Source organism: Lygodium microphyllum, chromosome 22 (genome assembly GCF_053477565.2).
Source record: "Lygodium microphyllum isolate KBCC chromosome 22, Lygodium_microphyllum_v1.1.10, whole genome shotgun sequence".
NCBI lineage: Eukaryota > Viridiplantae > Streptophyta > Polypodiopsida > Schizaeales > Lygodiaceae > Lygodium > Lygodium microphyllum.
In genome coordinates, this window is record NC_141156.1 from 87,964,759 (window position 1) to 87,990,857 (window position 26,099).

Sequence of the window (26,099 nt, forward strand, 5' to 3'; positions counted from 1 at the left end):
AGACATCTCACATTACACAGGGAACTTGCATAGAGTTTTGTTTTATTGCACCAATTATTTTGACATTGTTATGATCATTTGTAGGTTTGATTCAAATTTCACATTCAGAGAAGTGGTAGCTCAGTTGGTACTCCATTTGTTTAACATTTGCCACTATGTCTGTCTTCATATACTTGAGGCAGCGGATTCTGTGGAGGAAGCTGACATGATGGCTAATCAGAGGGTTATCTCTAGGTTGAATTCACATACAAATCTTGTAGGTTCATGTTATTTAAACTGAAATTGTACTGCTGCTCTCTTACGTGTTGTTTTAGTAGGTATATTTTGGTGTTGTGTAACCAAGTTTTTTCCTTTTTACATTCTTGTGTATCTCATGTTTTACATGCTTGTATATCCCGATTCTCACTCAACTTCCGAAGTCTTTTTGAGCAAACATCAGCCAATAGTAGTCTAACGATGAAAATTATTTGCAAATTTCTAAATTGTTGAATTTTCGGAGTCGCAGGTTTTGTTTCCAGACTCATCAAGCGGAATAATGTTATTTCTTCATTATTTTATATTAGAAAGTTTGGAATGTTATCTCAATGTGTTCAGATGAGATGATTTAGTGATTCTTCCACTTTACTAATCTCTTACTTTGGAACTACAGCGTGCAAAAGTGTACAGATTAAATGATGAGGGAAATTGGGATGACAAAGGAACTGGTCATGTAGCTATAGAATTTCTAGAGGTAGGTTATATGACCAATTTAATATTTGATTGTTAATTATTGTTGTAGATATCAAATGTTATATGGATTATGTTAATGTTTATCTTACTGTTAACTTAAACAGCGATCTGAGGCTGTGGGTCTTGTGGTAATTGACGAAGAGGATAATGCAACACTTCTAGTTCATCGTATTTCTGCGGATGACATATATCGTAGAACTGAAGGTGCGGGCTGATAGTTTGGCGCTTTGTAAACATCCATGAGTGGTTAAGATTTGTTGTATATGTTCAATGCTGAGTGACATGCAAATTAGACTCATGCATTCGTAAGTTGATAAATTTGTCTCATGTGTGTCAACATGCTGAGTACCCTGCAAGCATACATACATCTCCATTCTTGGCCTTATAATAGAGTGCCAATATCAATCTGTTGCAGGCTGATAGTTTGGAGCTTTGCAAACATCCATAAGTGTTTAAGATTTGTTGTATATGTTCAATACTGAGTGACATCCAAATTAGCCTCATGCATTCTTCAGTTGATAAATTTGTCTCATGTGTGTCAACATGCTTAGTAAGTTAATATACCCTCCAAGCATACATACATCTCCATTCTAGGCCCTATAATAGAGTGTCAATATCAATCTGTAGCATTTACATGATTCTAATTCTCCATTCTTGACTTGACATCAGAGTGTTGAATGCCACTTCATTTTTAATGTTGTGTGTATTTCATAGTTTGTGACACCAGGCGTCTTATAAATATTAGTTCATGCAAAGTGGATTTTTAACAGCAGAATTGATGCACCTTTCTTTATTTTATGTGTAGGACAGAACACGTTTGGCATATGAATGCTAAACATGTTTCTTTGCATTGGCATGAATCATGCATCTCATGCTAACGAAGCCATGTAATTTCACAACGTGATCAAAAGAATGTCTAACTGCATATTCTCTTTGTTTAGGGCACTATGACACAGAGTTCTTCTTTGTAATTATTTTGTTTGTGACATTGCAGATCATATAATATCCTGGACAGATCCAGAGGTTGCCACAGATTTGGCTCTTAGTTTTCAAGATAAAACATGTTGCTGTTACATCTGGTAGTCTCCTCAAATAAAAACTACCACTTTCTTTTGCATTCAGAGACCCTCTAGGTCCATGTTTTGGAGGTTTAACGTCAAAAACACGGTTGAGTTGATAGGAAAAACTCTGCTGATTAATTGCAGGGACCAAATATGCAATGTGCGAAGGAGTATCCATTACCCGGCAGTTGGCAGTAAGTTTATAACCTCTCACTTTCGGAGTGTTATCTTTTGTAGGATTAGTAGATTTACTTCAAGGTGGTCCCTGTTGAGATATCCCTCTAAATGTTGGAAGTTGTAGGCTGCTTTCATTTCTCAACTTCTGTTGCTTTGTGATTTGTATGCTTTGACTTGTACAGCTTTGGACGTTGGTCCTAGATCTGCAAATGAAGTCTTGGAACATCTGGGGACATCACAAAGCAATGGTTGGTACCTTCTCTTCTGACATGTCCTGAGAAAGTGATTTCACTAATTCCTTTTGCTGCCTCCAACATTTGTTGAGGCTTGGGATTCTAAAAATTAAAGTTGGTCTTATTGTCTTGTCTTTGTGATAACCTTTGCGTATTTTCTTCAGGATGAATGTTTTGCACCTTAGATATTATTTTCTGCTCATCAGAGCTGCTCATGTTAATTTGGAGCATGCTTTGGTTGCATTTACTGATCTGAATTATAACAAAGAAAGTGATAAAGAGCTCTGCAGACTATCTTTCTGGCTGGTGATGCTTTCACATGCAAGAGCTGCACATGTTAATTCAGTGCATGCTGTGGTTGCATTTACTTGATCTGAATTATAACAAATGTAATGGACTAAAGAAAGTGGCAAAAGAGCTCTACAAACTGCATGCCGGCTTGTGATGCTTTCACATGCATTAATCTGAAGTGTACGAGAAATTATTGAGTACAAATAATTATCAAAAAGCTCTACAAATCTTGCTGATGGATTGTGACTCTTATCCATGCATGGACTATGAATTGCACCTGCCTCTCATGGTTGGGTGAATGTTTGTGCCTCGTATTATATTCCCTGCTTCCCTTTTCCCTACAACCACGACAGAAGCTTAACAGTGTTGTCCTTATGCCACATTATGTGTAGATCTGGATTGATAGTTACGGACTTCTAGGTCTTGAGTTAGGGTTGGGTAAGTTGTAGGATTATAACCCCCTATTGTCCATCAATGAGGGACTGTGTTGTTGCCTCTTGCTGGGCTTGAGGTCTAATTGGTTCTGAGATTGTGGGATGTCATCGTTTTGTAGCCTAGCCTTGACACTACATTCCTCATTGACTTGTCCTGGCATCTAGCAATGTGTGCAATATTGGTTCTTTTTATGATTGTAATTCGTCATGCTACATGAAAGGCCACTCTGAGCTCTGCAATACACTCTGTTTTGACGAAGTGATATTGCATGCCAAAAGCACAGCTCATAGATGGAGTTCTAGAGCAGAACATGATGAAACTGGCTCGGCAAGTTACTGCACAACTTGCTTTGTAAGCAGCTTCCCAGAAGAAAGACCTATCTGCAACAATCAAGAACAACTCAATGTAGACATAGCTCGAGCATATAGTGCGACAACCAAAGTTCTGGTATTCTCATGGAAACATAGATGACACAGATCACATGACTTCATCAGCATTTTTGTGCACTGCTAGAAATCCTAGTTTCTAGTATCAATTCCCTCAGTATTTTTGTGCATCATGGCTCCACCCTGGGCTTGTGTACATTCTCTCATATGTTTACGCTTCATTTCTTTGTGCTGTATCTCTGAATTGTACATTCATGCATTCCTCCAGTTTAGGTTATATTAGATATGCTTGTTTCCTCCAAGTTAATGAAAGTACAATAGATCTGTTCTTTTCTTTCAGCTTTACTCAAGGCCAACTTTAAAGGTCACAGAACACCTTTTCTTATGAATCTTACCTTGTGTGCATGTATGTCTCCTCTGCACCTACCATGAAATAACCTATCATGCCTCCTTGTGCTACTGTGTTTATGACCTTAGACTTCAAGCTTAGATTTACACGATACTGATTGAAGATTCAGTGTGTCGCATATCTACATTGCAAGTGATTAAGTAGTTATGCTTCTTGAGGGGAAAAAACGATATTAAGTTCATGCATGCTATGGGATATGCTGGCACACACCTGTATACAACATTTTTGAGGTATATGATTTGATTAAGCAGTCCGGCTAATTTTTATTAGTTTGAGGCCTACTTTACTAATTATGTTCAGTAAATCTGAATCAATTTGTGTTTTTCAGCTTTTGTATCTCTAGTTTGTAAAAGTATATTAAGTTGTAATTTGGCTTTGTAGCATGTATGATGATGAACCTTGTGGACTTGTTCTTGGGAGTGTAGGTTTAGGGCATCAAGGTGGCACCTTTTTAAGCATATTAAAACTGAGCAGGATGTAAGAGTTATTTTCACAAATCACTTCAGAATCTTCAGAATTTTTAAATAGACAGTAGAAACACATGTTACTCAATAAGTGATTGAGTCATATTGATATTTAATAACTTCAAATCCTTGTTTCATTTTTTCCAGATGGAGTAGGTAATGAAGTCTTGGAGTTGCCTGCTGTGGAGCTTTCCTCTTTACCTCAAATCTTGAAGGTCATATCTGTTTCCTTACTGGTTGAGTTTTGTGGAAACCAAAGCCCTGCAATATCTTTTGCTGTACCTGGATAATCAGCATGTCTAAGGTCATTGAAATGTGGCTCATTTTTTGGCTGATTATGTTAGGTCTGACACATTGTTCTACTTTTTATTTCTTGTATAAATTAAGCACATTCTAATGTTGGTTTTGATATGCTGTTCTTGTTTTTATTTTCTTGTATGAGTTAAGTGTATGTAGATTGCAGTTCTAATGTTAACTTGGTCTTGCTGCTCTAGCCTTTTATTTTTATTTTAAAGAAAATTCTCAGTATAAACCCCAAACCACCCCCCCCCCCCCCCCCACACACACACACACACACTCACTCACTCTGTTTCGCTCTGTGTCTCTCTCTTTCTCTCTCTCTCTCTCTCACTGTACATTGTTTAGGAATTAAGAGAAGTTTTACATACATGCAAATCTGTTTATTGACAATTTTGAATGTCGTTAACGATATGGCTTTTTTGCTACAGGTTCTTACAGATGCATCGCTTACGTTTTCAGAGCGGGAGCAGATTGCTGCCTTGATCGTCAAAGATGTAAGCAGTCCTGCTTTTCTACTTTTGAGCATCTTGAAACAAGCTTTCCATCTGTGCTTCTGTATATACTTGCATGCATGTGTAGGAATAGTTTCTTGAAGAAAAAGTGAGTCTATACACATGTATGTGTACGCACACAGAATGTATGTGCGTCTGTCTGTCTGTCTCTCTATTGTGTGTGTGTATAATATGTTACATGCATATGTATGTATGTATGTATGTTATGTACGTATGTATATGTCTGTATGTATATATGTATGTTATGTACACCTCAAAGTCTGCAGCAGTCAGCACGATCTCTGCATGGTCTCAGCCCCTAATCTGCAATCAGAAGTATATGAATGTGTGCTGAACATCTGCTATTTATAGCAGTAAATATGGGCCAGCAAAAATAGTAGTCAGCCTGCCAAATCTGGCTGACCTGTGCCAGATTTGGCTGACTGCATAAAAACCTGCAGAAAAAGGCAAAAACTACCACGTCATCACTGTGATCTGTAATGCGATTGCTAACGTAGCCTGTTCGACTGTTGCATGTGCAAAACTGTCCTGCGTTGCCACATGGCACTCCAGCAACACAACCTTTGACAAACTGCTCTTGAATGCATGAACACATGCGTGTCCAGGGGATGACCAAATGACCATATCTCTAACACCCCCTCTCATATCGTGACATGAGGCTGAGGGATCTCGAATGTTGGCGGCGTAAAGCTTCGGGAAGCACCTTTGTAAAAAAATCTGCCAAGTTGTCCTCTGTCTTGGAGTAAATCACATCCATAGTTGCATCCAGAAGCTTCTCTTGAAAGAAATGGTATTGGATCTCAATGTGCTTTGTCCTAGCATGAAACATGGGGTTTCGGGCCAAGGCAATGCAACTTTCATTGTCATAATGAAGGATAGTAGGACTTGTTGGCAAGTAGCCAAGCTCCTGCAATAACCTTCGAAGCTACACCGTCTCGAATGTGGTGAAAGATGCCACTCGATACTCTACCTAAGTTGAAGACAAGGCAACCGTGGGTTGCTTTTTATTACCCCATAAAATAGCACCTACATCCAAGGTAAAACAATAACCTGTCGTGGACCTTCGATGGTTCACATCTCTAGCCCAATCTGAATCGCTTCAACCTGTAAGCACAAGATCGGAACGATTTATACTTGTTGGATACAAGATTCCTAGATCAGGTCCCCCTTAGGAATTGAAAATCTGCAAAGCAACTTGCTAATGCACCTTGTGAAGTGCGGTCATGATCTCAGCCAATAAACCTACAACATAACACAAATCAAGATGAGTGTTATCTAAATCGCTTCAACCTGTAAGCACAAGATTGGAACAATTTATACTTGTTGGATACAAGATTCCTAGATCAGGTCCCCCTCAGGAATTGTAAAATCCGCAAAGCAACTTGCTACTGCACCTTGTGAGGTGCGGTCATGATCTCGGCCAACAAACCTACAATATAACACAAATCAAGATGAGTGTTGAGAAGCCAAATTAGGGACCCAATAAGTTGTCGATAATGGGTAGCATATGCCAAAGGTGAATCAACATGGGTTGTGGCCTTCCAGTTTGGATCCATAGGAGTCGATAGGAACTTGCAGCCCTCCATCTCAAATGTAGTCAAGAGCTCTTGCACATACCACTATTGGGAGATGAAGATCTCTAGCTGAGTTTGATAGATCTCATGCCCTCAGAAGACATTGAGAAGTGCCATGTTTGTTGTGTCGAACTTCTCGTGAAGTGCTGCCTTGGTTGCCTTACCATCTGTACATGATTTCATGTCAAAATCAAATCATCCACATAGAGCACTAATAAGGCATGTGTCTCCTCTGAAATGTGGACATAAAGTAATGGATTGGCCGTTGAGTGCCAATACTGCAATCTCTGTTGGAGAAACCTGTCTATGTTCTCATTCCAAGCACTTGGAGCCAGTTTGAGGCCATAGAGGGCCGTCTTTACTTGTATACTTGTCCATTTGAGAAGAATAATCTAGGAGGATGCTCAACATAGATGACCTTCTTCAAATCACCATTGAGGTAGGTAGACCTAACTTCAAGTTGATAAATCGACCATCTCCTATGGTTGGCTAAGGTAAAAACAATTCTAATGGTAGCCATCGGAGTTGTAGGTACAAAGGTATCATGGAAATCCGCCCTAGCCACTGTGGAAACCCTTTGCAATGAGCTGTGCCTTGTGCTTATCCATAGTACTGTCACTGTGATATTTGGTCTTGAAGACCCATTTAACACCAATCGCCTTCCTATGAATGGGTCGAGGCACAAGATCCCAAGTGCCATTCCGCTCAATAGCATCCAACTCCTACTCCATAGCCTTCTTCCAATGTTGTGATTGCAAAGCCTCCTTCACGGAGGTGGGCTCCCTATCTTGCATAAGATGGGTCATTACAATAATTAGAACAAACTAGCTCGGTGGAGTGTGCTTGGTTCTTGTGAGAACGATGGGGGCCATCCAGCGGCGGCCACTCATCAAGGACACCCTCCATCCCTGCATTATGGAGTGTATCATGTGTCCAACTAGGATTAGGCTAGATCTCTCCTCGTCGCTCTCCATTTGTTGAAGTCTTTGGAATATCCATTGGTGGTGGCTCAAGGGGGGTGATTGGTGGTCCAGTAGAATCCTCATTTGAAGAAGAAGCATTCCAAAGAGACATTGGCTTCAAGGGAATAGTCTCTGGTGCCCAACTATGGTTGAATTTCCAAGTACAAGGTACTCCTCCACCCCCGTTGAAGTTGGAACCTCCACAAATCACACATCACGACTCATGTAGACATCTTGTATACAAGCTTGAGCCCTGGGATTGCAAGCTAGCCAAAGCTCGGATTGTGCCTATGAAATAAGAAGAAGAGAAGTCAAGGCAAAAGGAGACCTCAACTTGTAGACTCCATTCTCCTCATAACTTGTAGAAAGCTCCTTTCTCAATCCACTGTCAAGAATCTTGAAAGAATGCGTATCAAACTCAACCAACAAGTCAAGAGTATAAATCTTGTGCATGGAAAGCAAATGATAATCCAAGCTTGGCACATAAAGCACCTCGGAAGTATGAGTACCACCTCGTTCGTCCAGAATCGGTTGCATGTCACCCCTATCATGTATGGAAACAAAAGAGCTGTCAACAATCCATTCGTGGGAGTCTGGGGCTGTCAACGCAACATTAGATGCCTTCAAGGCCGATACTTGAACCAACTCCAAATGGAGGAAAGCAGCTGGCGAGGGAAGAGCCATTGGTCCGAAATCTTTTGAAACCTTATTCTTGTTGATATCCTTCTTATCCTTGTCTGGGCAATCCTTCTTTCAGTGACCAGTCTTGCCACAGATATGACAAGTAGATTCATTCTCTTTGTTCTTCTTTGGCTTGTTGTCCTTCTTCTTGTTGTTGTCCTTCCCCTTCTTCTAGGGTAGTTAGGTACGATCCATTGAGTCTATGGGCTTTGTACGGTACAAAATGTACACAAAAATATCTTGGATAAGATCCAGTATTTCGTATGGTCAGTAAATAATACATAGAAAATTAAGGGTTAGGCTAGTGAATATTACTTGTTTTAACATGAGAGTGGGGTATAGAGTATCACAAGGTATTGTCCATCCAATACTAATACCGTTTTCAACAATGAGTCATGAACATGATGAGAGGTTGAGACAATGTAAATCCAAGACTCTAATCACAAGTAATTTCCAAGATTCAATTTTATTTATAAGATTGAAGACATGTACAATGGATTTAAAAAAAGCTAGCTTTAATGATGGACCATGGTTCATGGATCACGGTATAGCAAGTCCCAAGTGCCAAGTGTCAAGTACAAAAGTCATAGATAGTAGATATAGAAAGAAACAGAAGGCTAAGACTTAAGGTGAGCTATGTATAATGGGAAGGCTTCACGTAGAGACTTAGGCATTGTGAGAGGAGTAAAGAATATATAGATATAGGTAGAGGCAAGGGAAGGGAAAGAAGAGGAAATAGAAATAGAGCTATAGGGAATGAGACACGAGAAAGAGAATGTAGAGGTAGAGTCTAGAGAGAAGTGGATGGAGGAGATAGAAAAGTAGAGGAGCTTGTAAGAGAGAGGTAGAAGAAGAGGGGGTGGTAAGTGGGGTATAGACAAAGGTCAATGAGGAGAAAGACGAAAAGGGAAGAGCAGAAAATAACTTTTCTTTGAACACCAACTTGAAACAAAAAACCTTGAACAAAAACTGGACGGATCATATATGTTCGACCCATAGAAACAAGGAATGAATGTCCCCAAAAGGATTGCCCAAAATTTGGGGCTTTTTCAGTAAAGATTTGGGGCATTGGACTTGGATGCAATGTCCCCAATTTTGGGGTATTTCAGATCAAGCTTTGCCCCAAATTTGGGGCTTTTTCAGCAAGGATTTGGGGCATGGCATTGGCTGCAATGTCCCCAAATTTGAGGCATTTCGAATGTGTTGATTGAATTTCACACACACACACACACCCACCCAAATTTGGGGCTTTTTCAGCAAGGATTTGGGGCATGGCATTGGCTGCAATGTCCCCAAATTTGGGGCATTTCGAATGTGTTGATTGAATTTCACACACACACACACACACACACACACACACACACACACACACACACACATGCAGTTCCCCTTGTTCCTGTTCCCCAATCCTAAGCATTGCCCCCATTTCGGGGGGTCGTGTTTCCGTTCCCCATTCCTGGTAACTATGGTCCGACCAGATTGGACGAATCGTACTGTATGGATCTGTCTGTGGATGGAATTCAACCATGCTTTCTTTTGAGAGGACTGACCTGTTGATGCCTTTATCTTGCCCTTTAAACTGTTTCTCTTGGTCCAAGACCATAGGAACCAACTCCTCCCACCAAAGAGTGGACTCCCGCCTTGGAGCAACAATCAAGGCAGAGTAAAAAGCGCCAAACTTAGGTAGTAATTGTGACAAAAGAGTTATCGCCATGTCTTCAGATTCGATCACCTTCATTGCATTTTGGACCCGGATTTGAAGTTGCCATAGCTTGTTCACGTGCTCCCACATAGAAGTTGACTTGTTAGGGTTCAACACCCTCATTTGCACCTCCATAGACACTCGTTTCATAATAGTCATTCAGTTGTACATTTGATCGAGCTCTAGCTATATGTCCCTAGCCACCATCAAGTGCTCAATATAGACAATCACGACTGTAGTACATGAAAGGAAAAGAAATAAGCGGATGTGGACATTCAATTTGTCCCAATGCGCTTGAGCCTTTGCCAAATTCGCATGATTGTCTAGAGAAAGTTTGGACTCGTCTCTTGATGCAAGATGGTCAATGGCCTCCATAACAAGCTTTGCTAAATCCTAGGACTCTAGGATGACAAGCATCATAATGTGCCAAATGCGGTAGTTCTTGCTATCACGCTTCTAATTCGATGGAAGAGTCGGTAGGACGGGTATCTTTTGATCCATAATCGCTTGAAACTCAATATCAGCCTCAAAAGACATTTGCATCTGCTATACATGCAAAAACACAAAGTAGCCCTCTCTGATTGTAGAATGTAGCCTGCTAGGGCTCCTCTCCACTTATCATGCACCTTCTTCATTCTCGGGAGGTGATGAAAAGATAAAATCTATAATTGAAGGCTCAAAACACAGCCTTTCTCCTTCCTGAACAGCAAGAAACTGGCAGTAGAAACAACTACTTTGCTCCTTTCCAACACGCCTTGTCAGAGTGAAGCAATGCGGAAGCGTATGATTGAGACAAAGAGTTTTAGAGAGAGAAGAGAGAGAGAGAGAGACAGTGGAATGCAAAAAATCTGCAATGAAGAATGCTGTATAAGGATGCAAATATGTACACAGGTGCAGAGTGTATGTTTGTGTATATCTCCACCTCAAAGAACTCACTCTCTATGAACCCTGAGAGCAGTCTACATGATCAATAGTTTGGAAACTTGAGATCTGAATTGTAAAATTGTGTGGAGGTTGGGCCAAATAAATAGCCAAAAAGAAATGCCATAAATAATGCAGGTCGGTAACTGACTGCACTTGCATCTGATCGATTCACTTGTTGTGCCATGTGGGACTTGCATTGCTTGTCGCTTGCTGACGTCACTTGTACGGACTGATTGCCACGTGTCCTGCCTGCTACGATTGCAAAAAACGGCTCACAAATGAAAATGCATGTTTAGGAAATGCCAATTTCTAACACCCCCTCAGGTGTTGGATCTGGAGTAATGTCAAAGTAAAGCCTAAGGAAGCACCTCCGTAAATAGGTTTGCAAGATTGTCCTCTTTTTTGCAATAGACCGGGGCAATAGTCTCATCCAGAATCTTCTTCCGAATGAAATGATATTGGATCTCAATGTGCTTCATCTAAGCATGAAACGCAAGGCTCCTGGCCAAGGCAATGCAACTCTCATTGCCACACTGAAGAACGTCTAACATGTGGTAGAAGGCGCCACCCGATACTCTGCCTTAGTTGAAGATAGGGAAACCGTGGGTTGCTTCTTGCTGCTCCATGAAACAACATCAGCACCAAGGTAAAGCAATAACCTATTGTGGGCCTCCAATGATCCACATCACCAGCCCAATTTGAATCACTCTATCTTGTAAGAACCGAGTTTGTAGGATAATAGATCCCAAGATTAGGGGGTCCCCCGTAGGGACCTCAAAATTCTCTAAGTAGCCTACCAATGCACACCTACCATATAATATAAATAAGTCAATATGAGCATTGAGAAGCCAAATTAAGGAGCCAACCAACTGCCTATAACAAGTAGCATCCGCCAAAGGAGAATCAGAATGAGTTGCAGCCTTCCAATTCAGGTCCATAGGAGTCGTAAGAGACTTGCATCCCTTCATCTTACACATAGTTGAGAGCTCTTGTACATACCGTTGTTGGGAAATAAAAATCCCCCTCCGAGTTTGATAGATCTCATGACCTAGAAAGAAATGAAGAAGTCCCATATTCATCATCTTAAACTTCTCATGAAGTGTTGCCTTCGTTTGCTCTATCATTTTGGCATGGTCACCTGTCACAATCAAGTTGTCCACATAAAGGGCAAACAACACACAACCCCACCTGAGGTGTAAACATAAAGTTGGGGATTGGCCTTGGAATGCCGATACCCTAGTCTCTCTTGGAGGAACGAGTCAATCTTCTCGCTCCAAGCACGGGGAGCTTGCTTAAGTCCATAGAGGGCCTTCCTCAACCTGCACACCTCACCATCAGAAGAACTGAAGCCAGGAGGTTGCTGAACATAGATCTTCTCCTCCAACTCCCCATTCAAGAAGGCTGACTTTGCATCTAGTTGATAGACCGGCCATCTCCTATAACTAGTCAAGGCAAGAACGGCATGAATAGTAGCCGTCCAAGCTGTAGGGGCAAAAGTATAATGGAAATCAGTGCTTGGGCGTTGTGCAAAATCTTCAGCAACAAGGCAAGCCTTGTGCTTGTCCAATGTGCCATCATTGTGGTACTTGGTCTTGAAGTCCCATCTGACTCCAATGATCTTCTTATGAGAAGGCTTAGGCACAAGGTACCAAGTGCCATTCCTCTCAATTGACTCCAGCTCCTTCTCCATCACTCTTTGCCAATGATCATGCTGTAAAGCCTCCTTCACAAAGGAGGGCTCTTGATCCCGCATGGCACAAGTCATCAAATAGTAATAAGTGTACACAAGCTTGGTGTGGTGTTCTTGGTTCCTCCAAGTTCGTCACGGGCAATCCTGCGGTTGTCACTTCTCAGGAACCCTCTCAATCCTTGCATCACCAAGAGTATTACAAGCCCAACGAGGAGGAGGTTGTATCTCTCCTCGTTGCTCATCATCTGCTAAGGTCTCTGGAAGGTCCATCGACTATTGGGGTGCAATTGGTGAGTCCAGTAGCTGAGGACTATGCTCCTCATTTGAAGAAGAGTCCTCAAGAGGCACATGTTCTATAGGGACAGTTGCTAGCACCCAACTATTATCGGGATCTCCAAGAACAGGGTGTTCCACACCCCCCTTTGAGGTTGGAACATCCACAAATCGAACATCACGGCTCGTGTAGACATTTCGCTTTACGGGATCATGCAATTGGTAATCTTGTGACTGCAAGCCATAGCCCATAAACACTTGTCATTTGAAAGCCGCTTAAATTTGTCATGTTGTGTTTTTGAGATGTGAACATAGACATCACACCTAAAAATCCTGAAATAAGAAACATGTGGCTTAGACCCAAAATAAGCCTCATAACGGGTCATACCAAGAAGAGTGGAAGTAGGGGGTTGATTAAGAACGTGGATGGTAGTAGCCTCAACCTCAGCCCATAGACACTAATATGTCTGGCGATGCCCCATCATGGTACGGGCCATCTCGATCACATTGCAATTCTTTCACTTCAAGATGCCATTCTCTTGAGGGGTATTTGTGTTGGCAAACTCTTGGTGGATACCACGATTTGCACAAAAACGAGCAAGCTCCTTAGAAACAAATTCTCCTCTCTTATCATATTGTAAGGTCTTCAGTTTCCGGCCTGATTAGTTCTCCTCAAAGAGCAACCAATCCATAAAGTTGGAGAAAGCCTTCGACCTCGGCTTCAAGAAATAAGCCCATGTCATCCTGTTGTAATCATCCACAATTAGCTCGAAATACAAGCTCCCTCCAAGGGACTTTGTCCTCATCAGTCCATAACGATTGGTAGAAACAAGCTCCAAGGGTGTTGAAGACTGTCTCAAAGCCTTGCTGGGAATAGCATCGTGAGTTTGCTTCCCAGGGATGCGGAATACACAAGGCTACTGGCTCACCACAATATCCGGCAAACCTCGCACAAGCTATCCCTTAGATGCCTTTTGAAGGTAATCATAGTTGAGGTGGCCAAATTGAGCATGCCTAAGCTCAAAGTGCGTTTGAGAGGTAAGAAGAAGAGAAGTCAAGACTGAAGAAGACTGCAATTTATAGACTATATTCTCCTCATAATCTGAAGCAAAGACCTTTCTTGATCCACGATCAAGAATCCAAAAAGAATCCATATCAAACTCGACAAAGAGGCCGAGGGCACAAATCTTGTGCATCGAAAGTAGATGGTATCCCTAGGTTAGCACATAAAGCACCTCGAATGTATGGGCACCACCTTACCAATTTGATATAAGATGCATGTTACCTTGTCCCTATATAGGGATAGAAAAACTATCACCAATGAGAATCTAGCCATGCGAAGGCCGCAAATGAGCAACACCTCTGTTGAAGAAGGAGTCATGTGCCATGAGGCACCATTGTCAACAATCCAATTGCAAGTGTATGGAATTGTCAATGGAACATTAGAGGCCTTTAGAGTCGATGCCTCAAACCATCTCCAAGTGGAGGAAAGCAATTGATGAGGGAGCAGCCACCGCTTCAGAATCCTTTGAAGTTTTCTCCTCCTCTTTTTCCTTCTCCTTGTCAGGGCAATTCTTCTTCTAGTGACTTGTCTTGGCATAGATGTGGCTAGTGGACTCCTTTTCCTTGTACTTCTTTGATTTGTCCTTCTTCTCCTTTTGGTCCTTCCTCTTTTTCTGAGAGGACTGACCTACCAAGGCCTTAGATTTAGAAGCGTTGGTCCCTTTCAAGTGCTCCTCTTGGTTGAAGACCATAGGAACCAACTCCTTCCAATGAAGAGTCTTCGACCACTCTGAGGCAATCAAGGTGGAATAAAAATCATTGAAACAGGGCGGTAAGGGGGAAAGAAGAGTTATTGTCATGTCTTCAGAAGTGATCACCTTCCTTGCGTTTTGTACTTGCATCTGAAGTTGCCTTAGCTTGTTTATATGCTCTCACATAGAAGATGACTAAGAGAAATAAAAACGAGCGGATGCGAGCATTTAGTCTGTCCCAATGTGCTGGAGCCTTTGTCAACTCCAACTTATCACTTGAAGAGAGGCTAGACTCGTCACATGAAGAAGGACGATGAATAGCCTTCGTAACAAGCTCTACCAAATCATAGGACTTTCAAAATGGCAAGTATCATAATCCGCTAGATGCAGTAGTTGTTGCCATCGAGCTTTTGATTTATGGAAGAGCTGGTAACACAGGCATGTTCCGGTCCACGATTGAGTGAAACTATATCTTGGCCTTAGAAGACATCTTCACCTACAATGCGTGCATAAAACACAAAAAGTAGCTCCTGATTGTGTGAATGTAGCCGGCTAGGGCTCTTTGACACTCATCCAACTGCTTCTTCGCCCCTGCCGGAGGCGATGAAAAGGTCAAATTTGCACTTCAAGGCCCAAAACGCAGCCTTCTTTCTTGTCAAATAGCAAAAATCAGCAGCAGCTTAAACAATTCTGCTCCTTTCTCACACGCCCATGCCCACACTTGCCTTAGCCTTGTTTTGACGCACAGCCTTCTTGCTCGCCCTTTAATGCTGAAAACACAGCCTTGTGTCATGCTGAAATCTCCTCTTGAGGTAGGTCCACCCGTCATCATCAGCCGGATGTGGTGTCCTAACTGACATTGTGGGCTAGGTGCAGGGGCTGATCAGTCTCCTTCCACTTTCCCATTTTTATCAGCATTCTTTCTTGTTCAGTGCAGATTTCATTCTTGTTTTCTTGTAGTCTCTCTTTGTTCCTTTATCTCTGTGTTTCAGTTCCCTTTCCTTGTGCACTTTCACATGGTATTAGAGCAGGGTATCATTGTCTCTATGTTTTTGTTCCCTTCCGTTGTGCACTCTCACATGGTATCATTGTTTAAGAGGGAGACAGAATACTTGATTCGTGCAGAGGAGGCCATCCACATCTGCGTTTGCTGCAAACACAACCTTCTGTGGAGTATTTGTGCAGAGGTGACACCATCTGGCATCTAGGTGTTAGTTTTTTGTGCGAGTCGTCCACCTTCTGCCACCAATTGATTGTCCCATTGTGGAGGTGACCTTCTATAGTACCAACCAACAAAGTTTGATCAGCGTCTTGCTGAAATCACAGTTTTCTGCTTGCAAGTGGTAGTTTCCTTGGCTAGGCGATTGCTTCTACTATCAGGTGATAGGATTTTCTATAGTGTTTTGTGTTTTTTTGCAGCTATTTCTTGGCAAATGATAGTTTACTTTCCTCAGGCGGACCTTCTACATCGAGATCTCTGCATCCCGTAGTTGATTCCTCTTGTTTTGGGATTGTCCATAGCCAAACACAAGTTTTTGTTGTGTTTGCAGGTATATATGAAGATGTCTTATCACCTGTTCTTTGTTGACTTAGAGGATGAGGTCTCTATTCCTTGCTTTGAGAGATGGAGAGATTTTTGTACTAGTTCACGCGACGAATGGAGGTCACCTAGCCCATTTGTTTGGGAATCCTCTCCTCCTCGTTCTCTCCATGTCTCATAGAAGGTTTGTTCTGTTGGCCTTCATATGCCATTCATGGCACCTTGTATATATGTGCTTGTACTTCCTTCTTTACCCAAAGAGGACTGGTTTGATGGTTCAAACTACTCGTTTTGGCCATGTAAGGTGGAGTGTATCCTTGATACCTTCGATCTTTGGGAGTTTGTTATCCACCCTATTTGCTGTCTAGTGGAGGATCCCACAGTGGGAACATTGATAAATCATGCAACCTTATGGGATCGACTCAACTCTAGAGCTCAATCTTTTCTCTTTATGAGCTTACAGGATTTTGTCCTAGTACATGTGTGTATGTTGCGCAAAGCAGCGGACATATGGACAAAGCTTGCTTGTTTGTACCACTAGAAGACATTTGCCCCCCAGATTACTCTTGAAAAGAAATTACAAATGCTCATTGTTGATGATTCTCCTCCCATGAAGAATCATATCAACAGGTTGGAGAATACGAGGGATGAGCTTGCGTCCCTTGGCAGGACGATATTTTCAGAGGATATAGCTATGATTCTTTTGACTCAACTGCCATCTCCTCAGATTGATGTATTCTATACCAGCCTTCTTACATCAAGGACCTATGAGAAGCTTCTATGGGAGGAGCTTGCTCCGCTTGTTTTGGAGCATGATGAGTGTGCCAAAGAGGTAGCTAGGGGATCTAGCTCCACTAAGGCTTTTATTGTCGGTTCGGGAGGGGGAAAGAAGAAGAAAGGGAAGTCAAAGACTAAAAGACAGGAGAGTTCTTTAGGCTTTGACTCCGATTAGGAGAAGCCTAAATGCCCATTATGTGGAAAGGGGACATATCCAAAGGAGAAATGTTGGAAGAAGTACCCTTATCTTCTTCCAGGAGTGAAGGATGGAGCTAAAACATCCGAGCCTTCTACCTCTATTCTAGTAGTTACCCATGAGTTAGTGTTTCTTCATATTGTTGCCTTGGAGGAGCCTTCTTTAGTGGTTGCCTTATCTTTTGAGAGACCTTGGTTGCTTGATAGTGGAGTTTCTAGTCATATGATTGCACGAGCAATTTATTGCAGAATTATACTCTTTTGAGGGTTCAGTCTTCACTGCTGGTGACATTGTATCGGTGCCTATTTGTGGTGTTGATAGTTTGCCTTTGTTTCCCAACTGTGTGTCAAGCTTCCTTTTAGAGGCCCTTTATGTTTTGGACTTGGACTTTGCACTCCCCTCCATTTATGGCCTTACTAGGCTTGGTACTTGGGTTATCTTCAATGAGTAGGTTGTTTGTATTGAGGATTCTACTACAGGGGTTCTTATTGCAATAGGTTAGCACGACAGTAGGCTTTACAAGCTTCATTTCCCTTCTCTTATGCAGGGTCTTTCGAGGCAGTTGTCTATTGCTATACTCATTGCCGCTTGTGCAATGTCTTTTCCACAAGTTCCTTCCCATTCTCCACTCTCTCCTTCGGTGGTTTCTTCGTATCCTCCATCCCTTTTAGAGGGGGAGGATCTCGGTGATGCGGCTGTGGATTTCTTGGCCCTTAGCGTTTCACAAGGGGGTTTTCAAGATTGTGAGAAGCTTTTTCATCGGCAATCTTCATCAACAAACTTCATTTATCTTGACATTTCTCTTGCCACCCCAAGATTTGTTTCTTCCTTGGCCTTTTGCCACATTGAGGATTCATGCCTTGTTATCTTTTGCCTGTGAGTCTCAAATTGAGCGAGACGAGGACATTAGGAGCTGTGACATGTCTGTCATGTGTTTTGATGGGGAAAGCTAGTCACTCTCGAGTAGCTGTCTGATTGAATTTCTATGTATTTTCTTCTGTTGTTGGCATCTTGTGTGCATTTCTAGGTTAGTTTTTGCATTTGTCAGTTTGTCTCTACTTGTCGGACATTGTCTATACTTGTCGGGATTTTCCTATGACTACCTATCATTTTTTGGGGGATTTTTCTTGTGCGAATAGCATTAAATGCTGGTCGATTTATAGCTTGCCAATCCCACACTTGGTAGATTATCTCATTCAATCTTCTTTCTTTCAGCAGGTACACACTTGGATACTCCATCTCCTTTGTGCTTGGTATTGCCATCATCATCAACTTGATCTTGTATCCTCATTGATGTTGTGGGCTGCGTGCAGGGATTGATCAGTCTCCTTCCGCTTTTCTGTTTGTATTAGCGTTTTTTCTTGTTGAATCTAGAGTTCATTCTTGTTTTCTTGTAGTTTCTCTTTGTTTCTTTGTCTTTGTGTTTCTGTTCCCTTTCATTGCGCACTATCACATATTCTTGCAGCATATATTTAAGTATCACGATATAGCAGAGTCGATCCTCAGTGATTGAGATCCTCAGATGACCAATTTATTTTGAAAGGGATTGTTTGAGAATATGGGTATCATGCTGAAATTCTCATCATCCTTTCATCCTTAGACTGATGGGGTTAGTTTGAAGAGGAAAATTCGACTGTGTTAGATCTTTTGAGGTGCTATGTATTAGAGTATAAGACACAGTGGGAGCATTATTTGTCATTGGTAGAGTTTGCATATAACAATGCGGTGCATAGTTCCACTAGCAAAGCTCCATTCGAGGTAGTTGAGGGTAGCAAGAAGGTACTAACTATCTTGCACACTAAGGATAAGATCTTTGAGGTTGATTGCTATGTAGAAAGCTTGGATGCAGCTTATGCTAAGATAAAATATGCACTTTAGAGATCTTAAGAAAAGCAAAAAATGGCAGTTGGTCGACATAGACGTGCTTTACTTTTAGTAGAGGGTGATTATATATTGTTGCATTTTGAAAAAGCAAGGTTGAAAAAGATGAAAGGTAGAGAGAGTGATTGTATTTGAAGTTGAGTATGAGATACTATGGGCGGTTTGAAGTGTTGGAGAGGATCAATAATGTTGCCTATTGACTGAAATTAGCTCCACATTGTTTGAGACACAATGTCTTTTATGTCAGTTTGTTGAGGCCTTTTCATGATGATATACCAAAGGATGAATTTGTTAAAATTCAGCATGAGGTTGAGAAGCTCGATGAGATATTGGTACTTGAGCAGATTTTGACACAAAGAAAGAAAGGTCAGGGGTAAAGTTTCTAGAAGATATGTGGTAAAGTTTAGAACTATTCACCAATGGATGAAAGAGGATGACTTGGCAAACCATGCTCAATTGTCGCAGCTTTATCTTGATGCTTAGGGGTTTAGAGTAGTGTCTAACGCTCAAGATGAAGCTAGCCCTTTCACTATTTGGGGAGTGCGCGATGATTGAGACGCGATGCTATGGTTCGCATAGTGAGAGAAAGAGTAAGTGTACACACAGAGAGAGAGAGAGAGAGAGAGAGAGAGAGAGAGAGAGAGAGAGAGAGAGAGAGGTGTGATATGGGTAGAATCTCTAAGTATTACTTTAGGTTTTTGATTTTATGTGTGTATGTATGTATGTGTGTCTATATATATATATATATATATATTTCACATGTATGTATGTATATGTATGTGTGTGTGTGTGAGTACACACACACATGTATACACACATATATACATATATATGTGTGGATGTGCAGCACATGTAAGAGTGTATGCACACTTGAATACTGTAAAAGGCACGGTGATCTTTTATTTCCAACAACCTCCCACCTAAAGGCAACGTGCTTAAAGATAGAGAAAAGAATCAGCTAAGGCTATATATGTACAAAGTTGAAATAGATATATACTATCCAACCCCTATCATCTGGTGGCAATCAGCAAACCGCTCTATTGGAAGACCCTTCGTGAGAAGGTTTGCATGGTTATTATCCGTATGTACCTTGATAAGCTCAATGCTCTTGCTGTCAAGTACATCCTTGATAAAATGATACTTTACATGTATGTGCTTTGTCTTTGTATGAAAGATAGGATTCGGTGCTAGTATGATAACACTTTGACTATCACAGTGGAGGATAGGAACCTCTGTAATGCCAAACTCTCTCACCAGAAGTGAAAGCCATAAAGCCTCCTTGCATGTCTAAGTGGTAGCCACATACTCTGCCTCTTTAGTAAACAATGCAAAACACTTTTGTAGCTTGGATATCCGAGAGACTACTTCCCTTGTGAATGTGAACACATTTCCTGAAGTAGACTTTTTACATTCAGGATGACGAGCATAGTCTGTATCCGTGAAGCCAACAAGATATGACTTTTGCTTTCCAAAGTAGATACACAAGTCTTTTGTGCCCTCAAGGTATCTCATGATATGCTTCACTGCTTCTCAATGCTTTTTGTAAGATATGTCATGTACCCGCTAACCACTCTCACCGCAAATGCAATGTCAGGGCATGTAGCAACCATAGCATACATCAAGCTACCAACAGTTGAAACATAAGGAATCTTGGCCATCTCAACCTTTCCATTGTAAGCTATAGGGCTGTTATGTGCACTAAGTTTCACATATAGAGAGAACGATACACCAATGGCTTTCCCTTCTCCATATTGAAATGTTGCAAAACCTTAGTGACATACTCTTGCTGTGATAGATAGGGAAGACCTTGCGGTTTGTCCTTGAGTATATGCATGCCAAGAATATGATTGGCCTCACCAAGTTCCTTTATATCAAAGCTACTGTATAGTCTTTGTTTCAAGGAGTCCAAAGCATGAAGACATTGACCACGTCAGCCTTTCTATCATTAGACGTAGAGCTGTCATTTGCACTAAGTTTTACATATAGAGGGAATGGTACACTAATGGCTTTTCCCCGCTCTATATTGAAATGCTGTAAAACCTTGGTGATATACTCTTGCTGTGGTAGATAGAGAAGACCCTTTGGTCTATCCCTTAGTATACACATGCCAAAAATATGATTGATCTCACTAAGATTCTTTATATCAAAGCTATTGTGTAGGCTTTGTTTCAAGGAGTCCAAAGCATGAACATCCCTGCTTGAAATCGGCATGTCATCCACATATAAAACCAAGAGAATAAGGTTGCCATTTGCTGCCTTTTTGGTATATAGACAGTGATCAACTTGAGATTGCATAAATGTATCAAATTTATGATACCATTCTCATGGTGCTTGTTTCAGCCTATACAAATTCCTGTTGGGTTTACAGTCCATATGGTCTTTTCCGTTTGCAATAAGATCCTCAGGTTGCTGCATATAGATCTTCTCATGCAGATCACCATGTAAGAAAGTTGTTTTTACATCTATGTGTACGAGTTCCATATCTTGAAATGCAACCAAGCCCAAAATGGTTCGCAAAGTAGTCGTTTTGACTTCAAGAGAAAAAGTTTCATCAAAATCAATTCCATGTTCTTGGTTGTATCCTTTAGCAACTAGTTCTACTTTGTACCTTGGCAAAGAAGCAGAAGTGACTTTAATTTTGTAAACCCATTTGCATGGTAGCAATTTTTGCCCTAATGTACTAAATCTCAAGTATCATTTTTCATGAAAGATTCCATAGGAGCTAGAAACGTTTAGAAACTAAATGTCGGAAACATGTTTCGTAAGTTTCTTTCAAGAGGGTAAAATAAGAAACGTGGGTTTTTTTATATAGGGATTTTTAATAGTTTTGACTAGAGAAAGAGGTTCTAAACTTCTATGGAACTCTCTCTTAAACAAGGAATGGCCAGTTGAGCTTGAGTGATAATAGGGTCAATTGAGAATAATACGTTACATATCCATGATCCATTATTGACTTGTCTCTTATGTCAAAGTTAGTCTTTGGATAAGCTATACTATGGTTTAGAACTCAAACATTATGATTCATACATATCATATGAAGAAAATTGAAATTAACATGTAAATAGCCTATCTACAACATGGACTGAGTCAAGTTGCAACATTATGATTCTCATTTCAAAACAAACTGACAAAATGTCAAAATTGAGAATGAATCATAATATATCATAAATAAGACTAATGTTGTATAATATTCAACTCTCAAGACAGGACTAGATACTAGATTGACAAAGTCCAATAACTAAACAAAATCAGTCTCTTGTTCAAAATCTTGAGCCCTTACAAGGCATTACACATCATCATTATCATGTTTAACATTGTCCAATAGTTTTTGTTAAAAAAACCATGTTTTAAGTTTCAACTCACCAAAAAAAAATAACTCACATATTTTTTACTCTCAAAAATGTTTTGTACTTTAAGAAATGTTTCGTAAGTTTCAAATTAAAAATGCGTTTCTTAGCTACTATGAGAGATTCTATATGTGATATCATAGCCTTATGCCATTCTTGTTGTCTTTTCTGTCCACTCCTCACAATCTGTCAGCATGACATAATTAGCCGATTTGTTGGTTGTTCAGCCTGCAAATTTGAATTAATAACTTATTGTTCTGCAGGCTGAGCATGTTATACTGGTTCTGGTTGTTCCAAAGGCATTTGTTTTTACTGAAATGGTGGTATATCGTGTGCAGTATCTTATTGATCATTTTCAACATCATTCCTTGCAGTTTCAGGGTAATTTACAACAGGTATTTGTTGCTATCCAGTGGGCATTCTTTGATGTCCTATCGGTATGTCTGATCGGAATACAATCCTTCTGATTGTCTTTTCATGCTGTTTGTGTATACGATCTTCCTGGAAGATAACATCATTGTTGCGTACAAGTTTTCTTTTTTTCGGATTCCATAACCTATATCCCATTTCACCCTCATCACCATATCCTAGGAAAATACATTTGCAGGACTTTGGCTCAAGTTTGCTACGTTTTTCCGTGCGAATGTACATAAATGCCCTGCATCCAAACACTCTCAAGTGAACGTATGAAGGTGGTTTGCTTGACACCACAGAACCCCGGGGCCCTTAAAAATAAAAAAAAACCCACCTAGAAGACTTGTTTAGTTACTGATTAATGAAGTGTACGATTGTCATAATAGCCCCCGTTTCCCCCTCTTTCCAAACCCCCCAAACAAAAAAAAAACCACCTAGAAGACTTGTTTGGTGATCGATTAATAAAGTGTACGACTGTCATAATAGCCTCCGCTCAAGATTCATGAGGTAAAGCAGCATGTGACAACATTGTACGGACCATCTCTTGAATGGTCTTGTTTATATGCTCTGCAACACCATTTTGGGATGGATTGTGAGGGCTGGTGAGCTCCCTTTTAATTCCTTTGCGGTTAGAAAAGTCTTGAAAGGCTTTGGACACATATTCCTCACCATTGCCAGAGTGAAGATTCTTTTATGTCTTGCTACTTTGATTTTTAGCAAGTGCCAAGAATTTTTTAAATTTATCGAAGGCCTTGTCTTTACAACGGATTGGATAAACCCATACTTTGTGTGTGGCATCATGAACAAAAGTAATGAAATACTTCTTTCCCTCTAGAGATAACCCTAGCATCTCACATATATTTGAATGTATCAACTCTAAGGGTGAAGACTTTAGAGAAAGAGATTTTTTATGTGACGTTTGAACATGCTTACCATAAATACAATGATCACATTGTTCAAAATTAGCATATCTCAAATACGATGAATAACCCAAACGAGAAAACACTCTCATTTCAGTTTGACTCATGTGTTCCAACTGGCTATGCCACAAAGAAACACTTGGCTTCTCGGTTATGGTGACTACATGGTCACGCATGCTAATACATACAAAGGATACAAAGTATCATACTTTTAGAGCCCTTGGCAACATTGCAAGAGCCCTTACAAAGTTTGCATTTGCTATTCGCAAAGGTGGTATGATAGCCTTTGTCATCTAGCTGCCTTGTGCTTATCAAGCTTTTCTTGAGTTGAGGTATATGCCTCACATTTTGCAAAACAAACATGGAGCCATGCTGGAATTCCAATTTTACATTGCCAATACTTGCAATTTGACATGTATAGTTATCCCCCAAGTAGACAACACCATGTGCACGACCATTGTAGTCAAAAAACCACTCATGATGTGGTGTGATATGAAAAGACGCACTCGAGTCAAGTATGCAAGTGTGCATGTCATTATCAAAATCTGCAATCAATGCATCTACACTCAAAGAAGAAGCGAGGAGTACATCATCGTCACTTTCATTCTCATGAGTGATTAAGTGTAGTCATTGTCATTCTCATGAGTGACTATATTTACCTCCTCTATCTTCACATTGCTTTTCTTTGCAGGTTGGTTGTCCTTTTTCTTAGCCTTGTTGTCCGTAATGTTTTTTCTTTTACCTTTCCCTTTCTTCAATTGAAAGCAATCCTATTTGTAGTGCCCTTTCTTGCCACAATGATGACACTCTACATTTTGACTTGAGACTTGCTGGATACTCTATTTTCAGAACTGTCGTTTGCTGAAATCTACCGCCGGTGTGCAATGCATTAGAAGACTTGTTTGCTGAATTATTTTGTCTGTTGAGTTCTTCCATTAGCAAAGGACTCTCCACATTAGAATATAACAGCTGAGCATTTAAGTTACTCAAAGCTGTCCTGCAAGTATCCCAACTTTCAGGTAAAGTGCATAGCAAGAAAGTAGCCTTGAACTCGTCATCATTGTGGAAATCCAAAGCAATTAGTTGACTGAAAATTGAGTTGAACTCATTCAAATGTATAGACATGTCTATACCTTCCCTCATGCGAAGGTCCATCAACTTTTTCAGCCAATAAACCTTGTTGGTTGCACTTTTCTGAGCATACAATTTCTCAAGTCTTCACCACATTTCATATGCATAATTCAACTTCTCAATGTTAAAGAGCAAGTTGTTTGACACTGAGAGCTCTATGGTAGAGCGTGCAAGCTCATCCAAATCATCCCACTCTTCTTGCTCCATAGCTGCTGTTCTTATTCCCTTCGCTTTGATGGGCTTTGAACCTTGTTGGTTGCACTTTTCTGAGCATACAATTTCTCAAGTCTTCACCACATTTCATATGCATAATTCAACTTCTCAATGTTAAAGAGCAAGTTGTTTGACACTGAGAGCTCTATGGTAGAGCGTGCAAGCTCATCCAAATCATCCCACTCTTCTTGCTCCATAGCTGCTGTTCTTATTCCCTTCGCTTTGATGGGCTTTGCTTGTTTCTTTTGCACCAAGACATTGTAGTGCTGTTTTTGCCATATTGCAAAATTGTGTGCACCCACAAGCTTCTTAATGTGCAAAAGGTTGCTGCTGTCATTGTTTCCAGCCATGATTTGCAGCACTAAATTGACTCAAACGTCAGCACATGCAAGCCCAAATGTCACACAAATGACCACGGTACGCTGCAAGTACCAACCAGCAATGAAAATCAAGAAATTGTAGAAATTTCAGATCTGCAAATTGATTTCTAGAATTAGAGAATGTTTGTTATTGCACTCCACAATCAATTACAGCCAGATTTATAGGCGAATGCACCAATCAGTTCGTCAGTTTTGATGCTGTTGGAGACCATCAGGAGGCTGCAATTGGCTGCTAAAGACTTTGGAGAAGTAGCTGATAGCATTTTTGGTGTCGGCAGGGGTGTGAGCAATTTGATGCTGGAAACAGCATTTAATGCACCATTAGACAATGGGCGATAGATTTTTTGATTGATTACAGCAGGTATCAATCATTTAAGGGCTTTTCTTGCTTAGAAAATCAAAAACTGCTCTCTCTTCAGCATTCTCTCACCTTCTCCAGCCTATTCTTTGATTATCTCAGCAAGTCTTAGCCATTTGAAGCAGCTAAAATTTAGTGGACAGCGAAGGAATTTCTGTTGTAAACCCTAATTCTTAGTAGAAATTCAGGTTTCCAACCACATAGGGACTTGTGCCAGCAATTAGTGGCATCGAAGACTGAAATCAGCAACTGGAATTCAAGGAATTGCTAGAAATTTCAGATGTTAGCCCAACCATTTGATTTGGGCCAGCATTTGGCTAGTCAGCGGTTCATTTTGGACAAGTCTTGGGTGAAGATCAAGGGGCAAACTGCCCAAAAGGCTTAC

The 26,099-nt window shown here is 40.7% G+C and overlaps 1 protein-coding gene across 1 annotated transcript in view; it reads left to right on the forward strand.

Annotated features, from left to right (window-relative positions):
- The window catches only part of LOC148017385 (uncharacterized), a 72,708-nt gene that overhangs the window by 19,400 nt on the left and 27,209 nt on the right, over window positions 1-26,099 (forward strand). Inside the window, exons 2-8 of the mRNA XM_087663265.1 lie at window positions 650-730; window positions 834-933; window positions 1,724-1,808; window positions 1,935-1,984; window positions 2,150-2,215; window positions 4,333-4,400; window positions 4,914-4,979. Coding sequence (XP_087519391.1) covers window positions 650-730; window positions 834-933; window positions 1,724-1,808; window positions 1,935-1,984; window positions 2,150-2,215; window positions 4,333-4,400; window positions 4,914-4,979 — 516 coding nt within the window. The remainder of the gene's footprint in view (window positions 1-649; window positions 731-833; window positions 934-1,723; window positions 1,809-1,934; window positions 1,985-2,149; window positions 2,216-4,332; window positions 4,401-4,913; window positions 4,980-26,099) is intronic.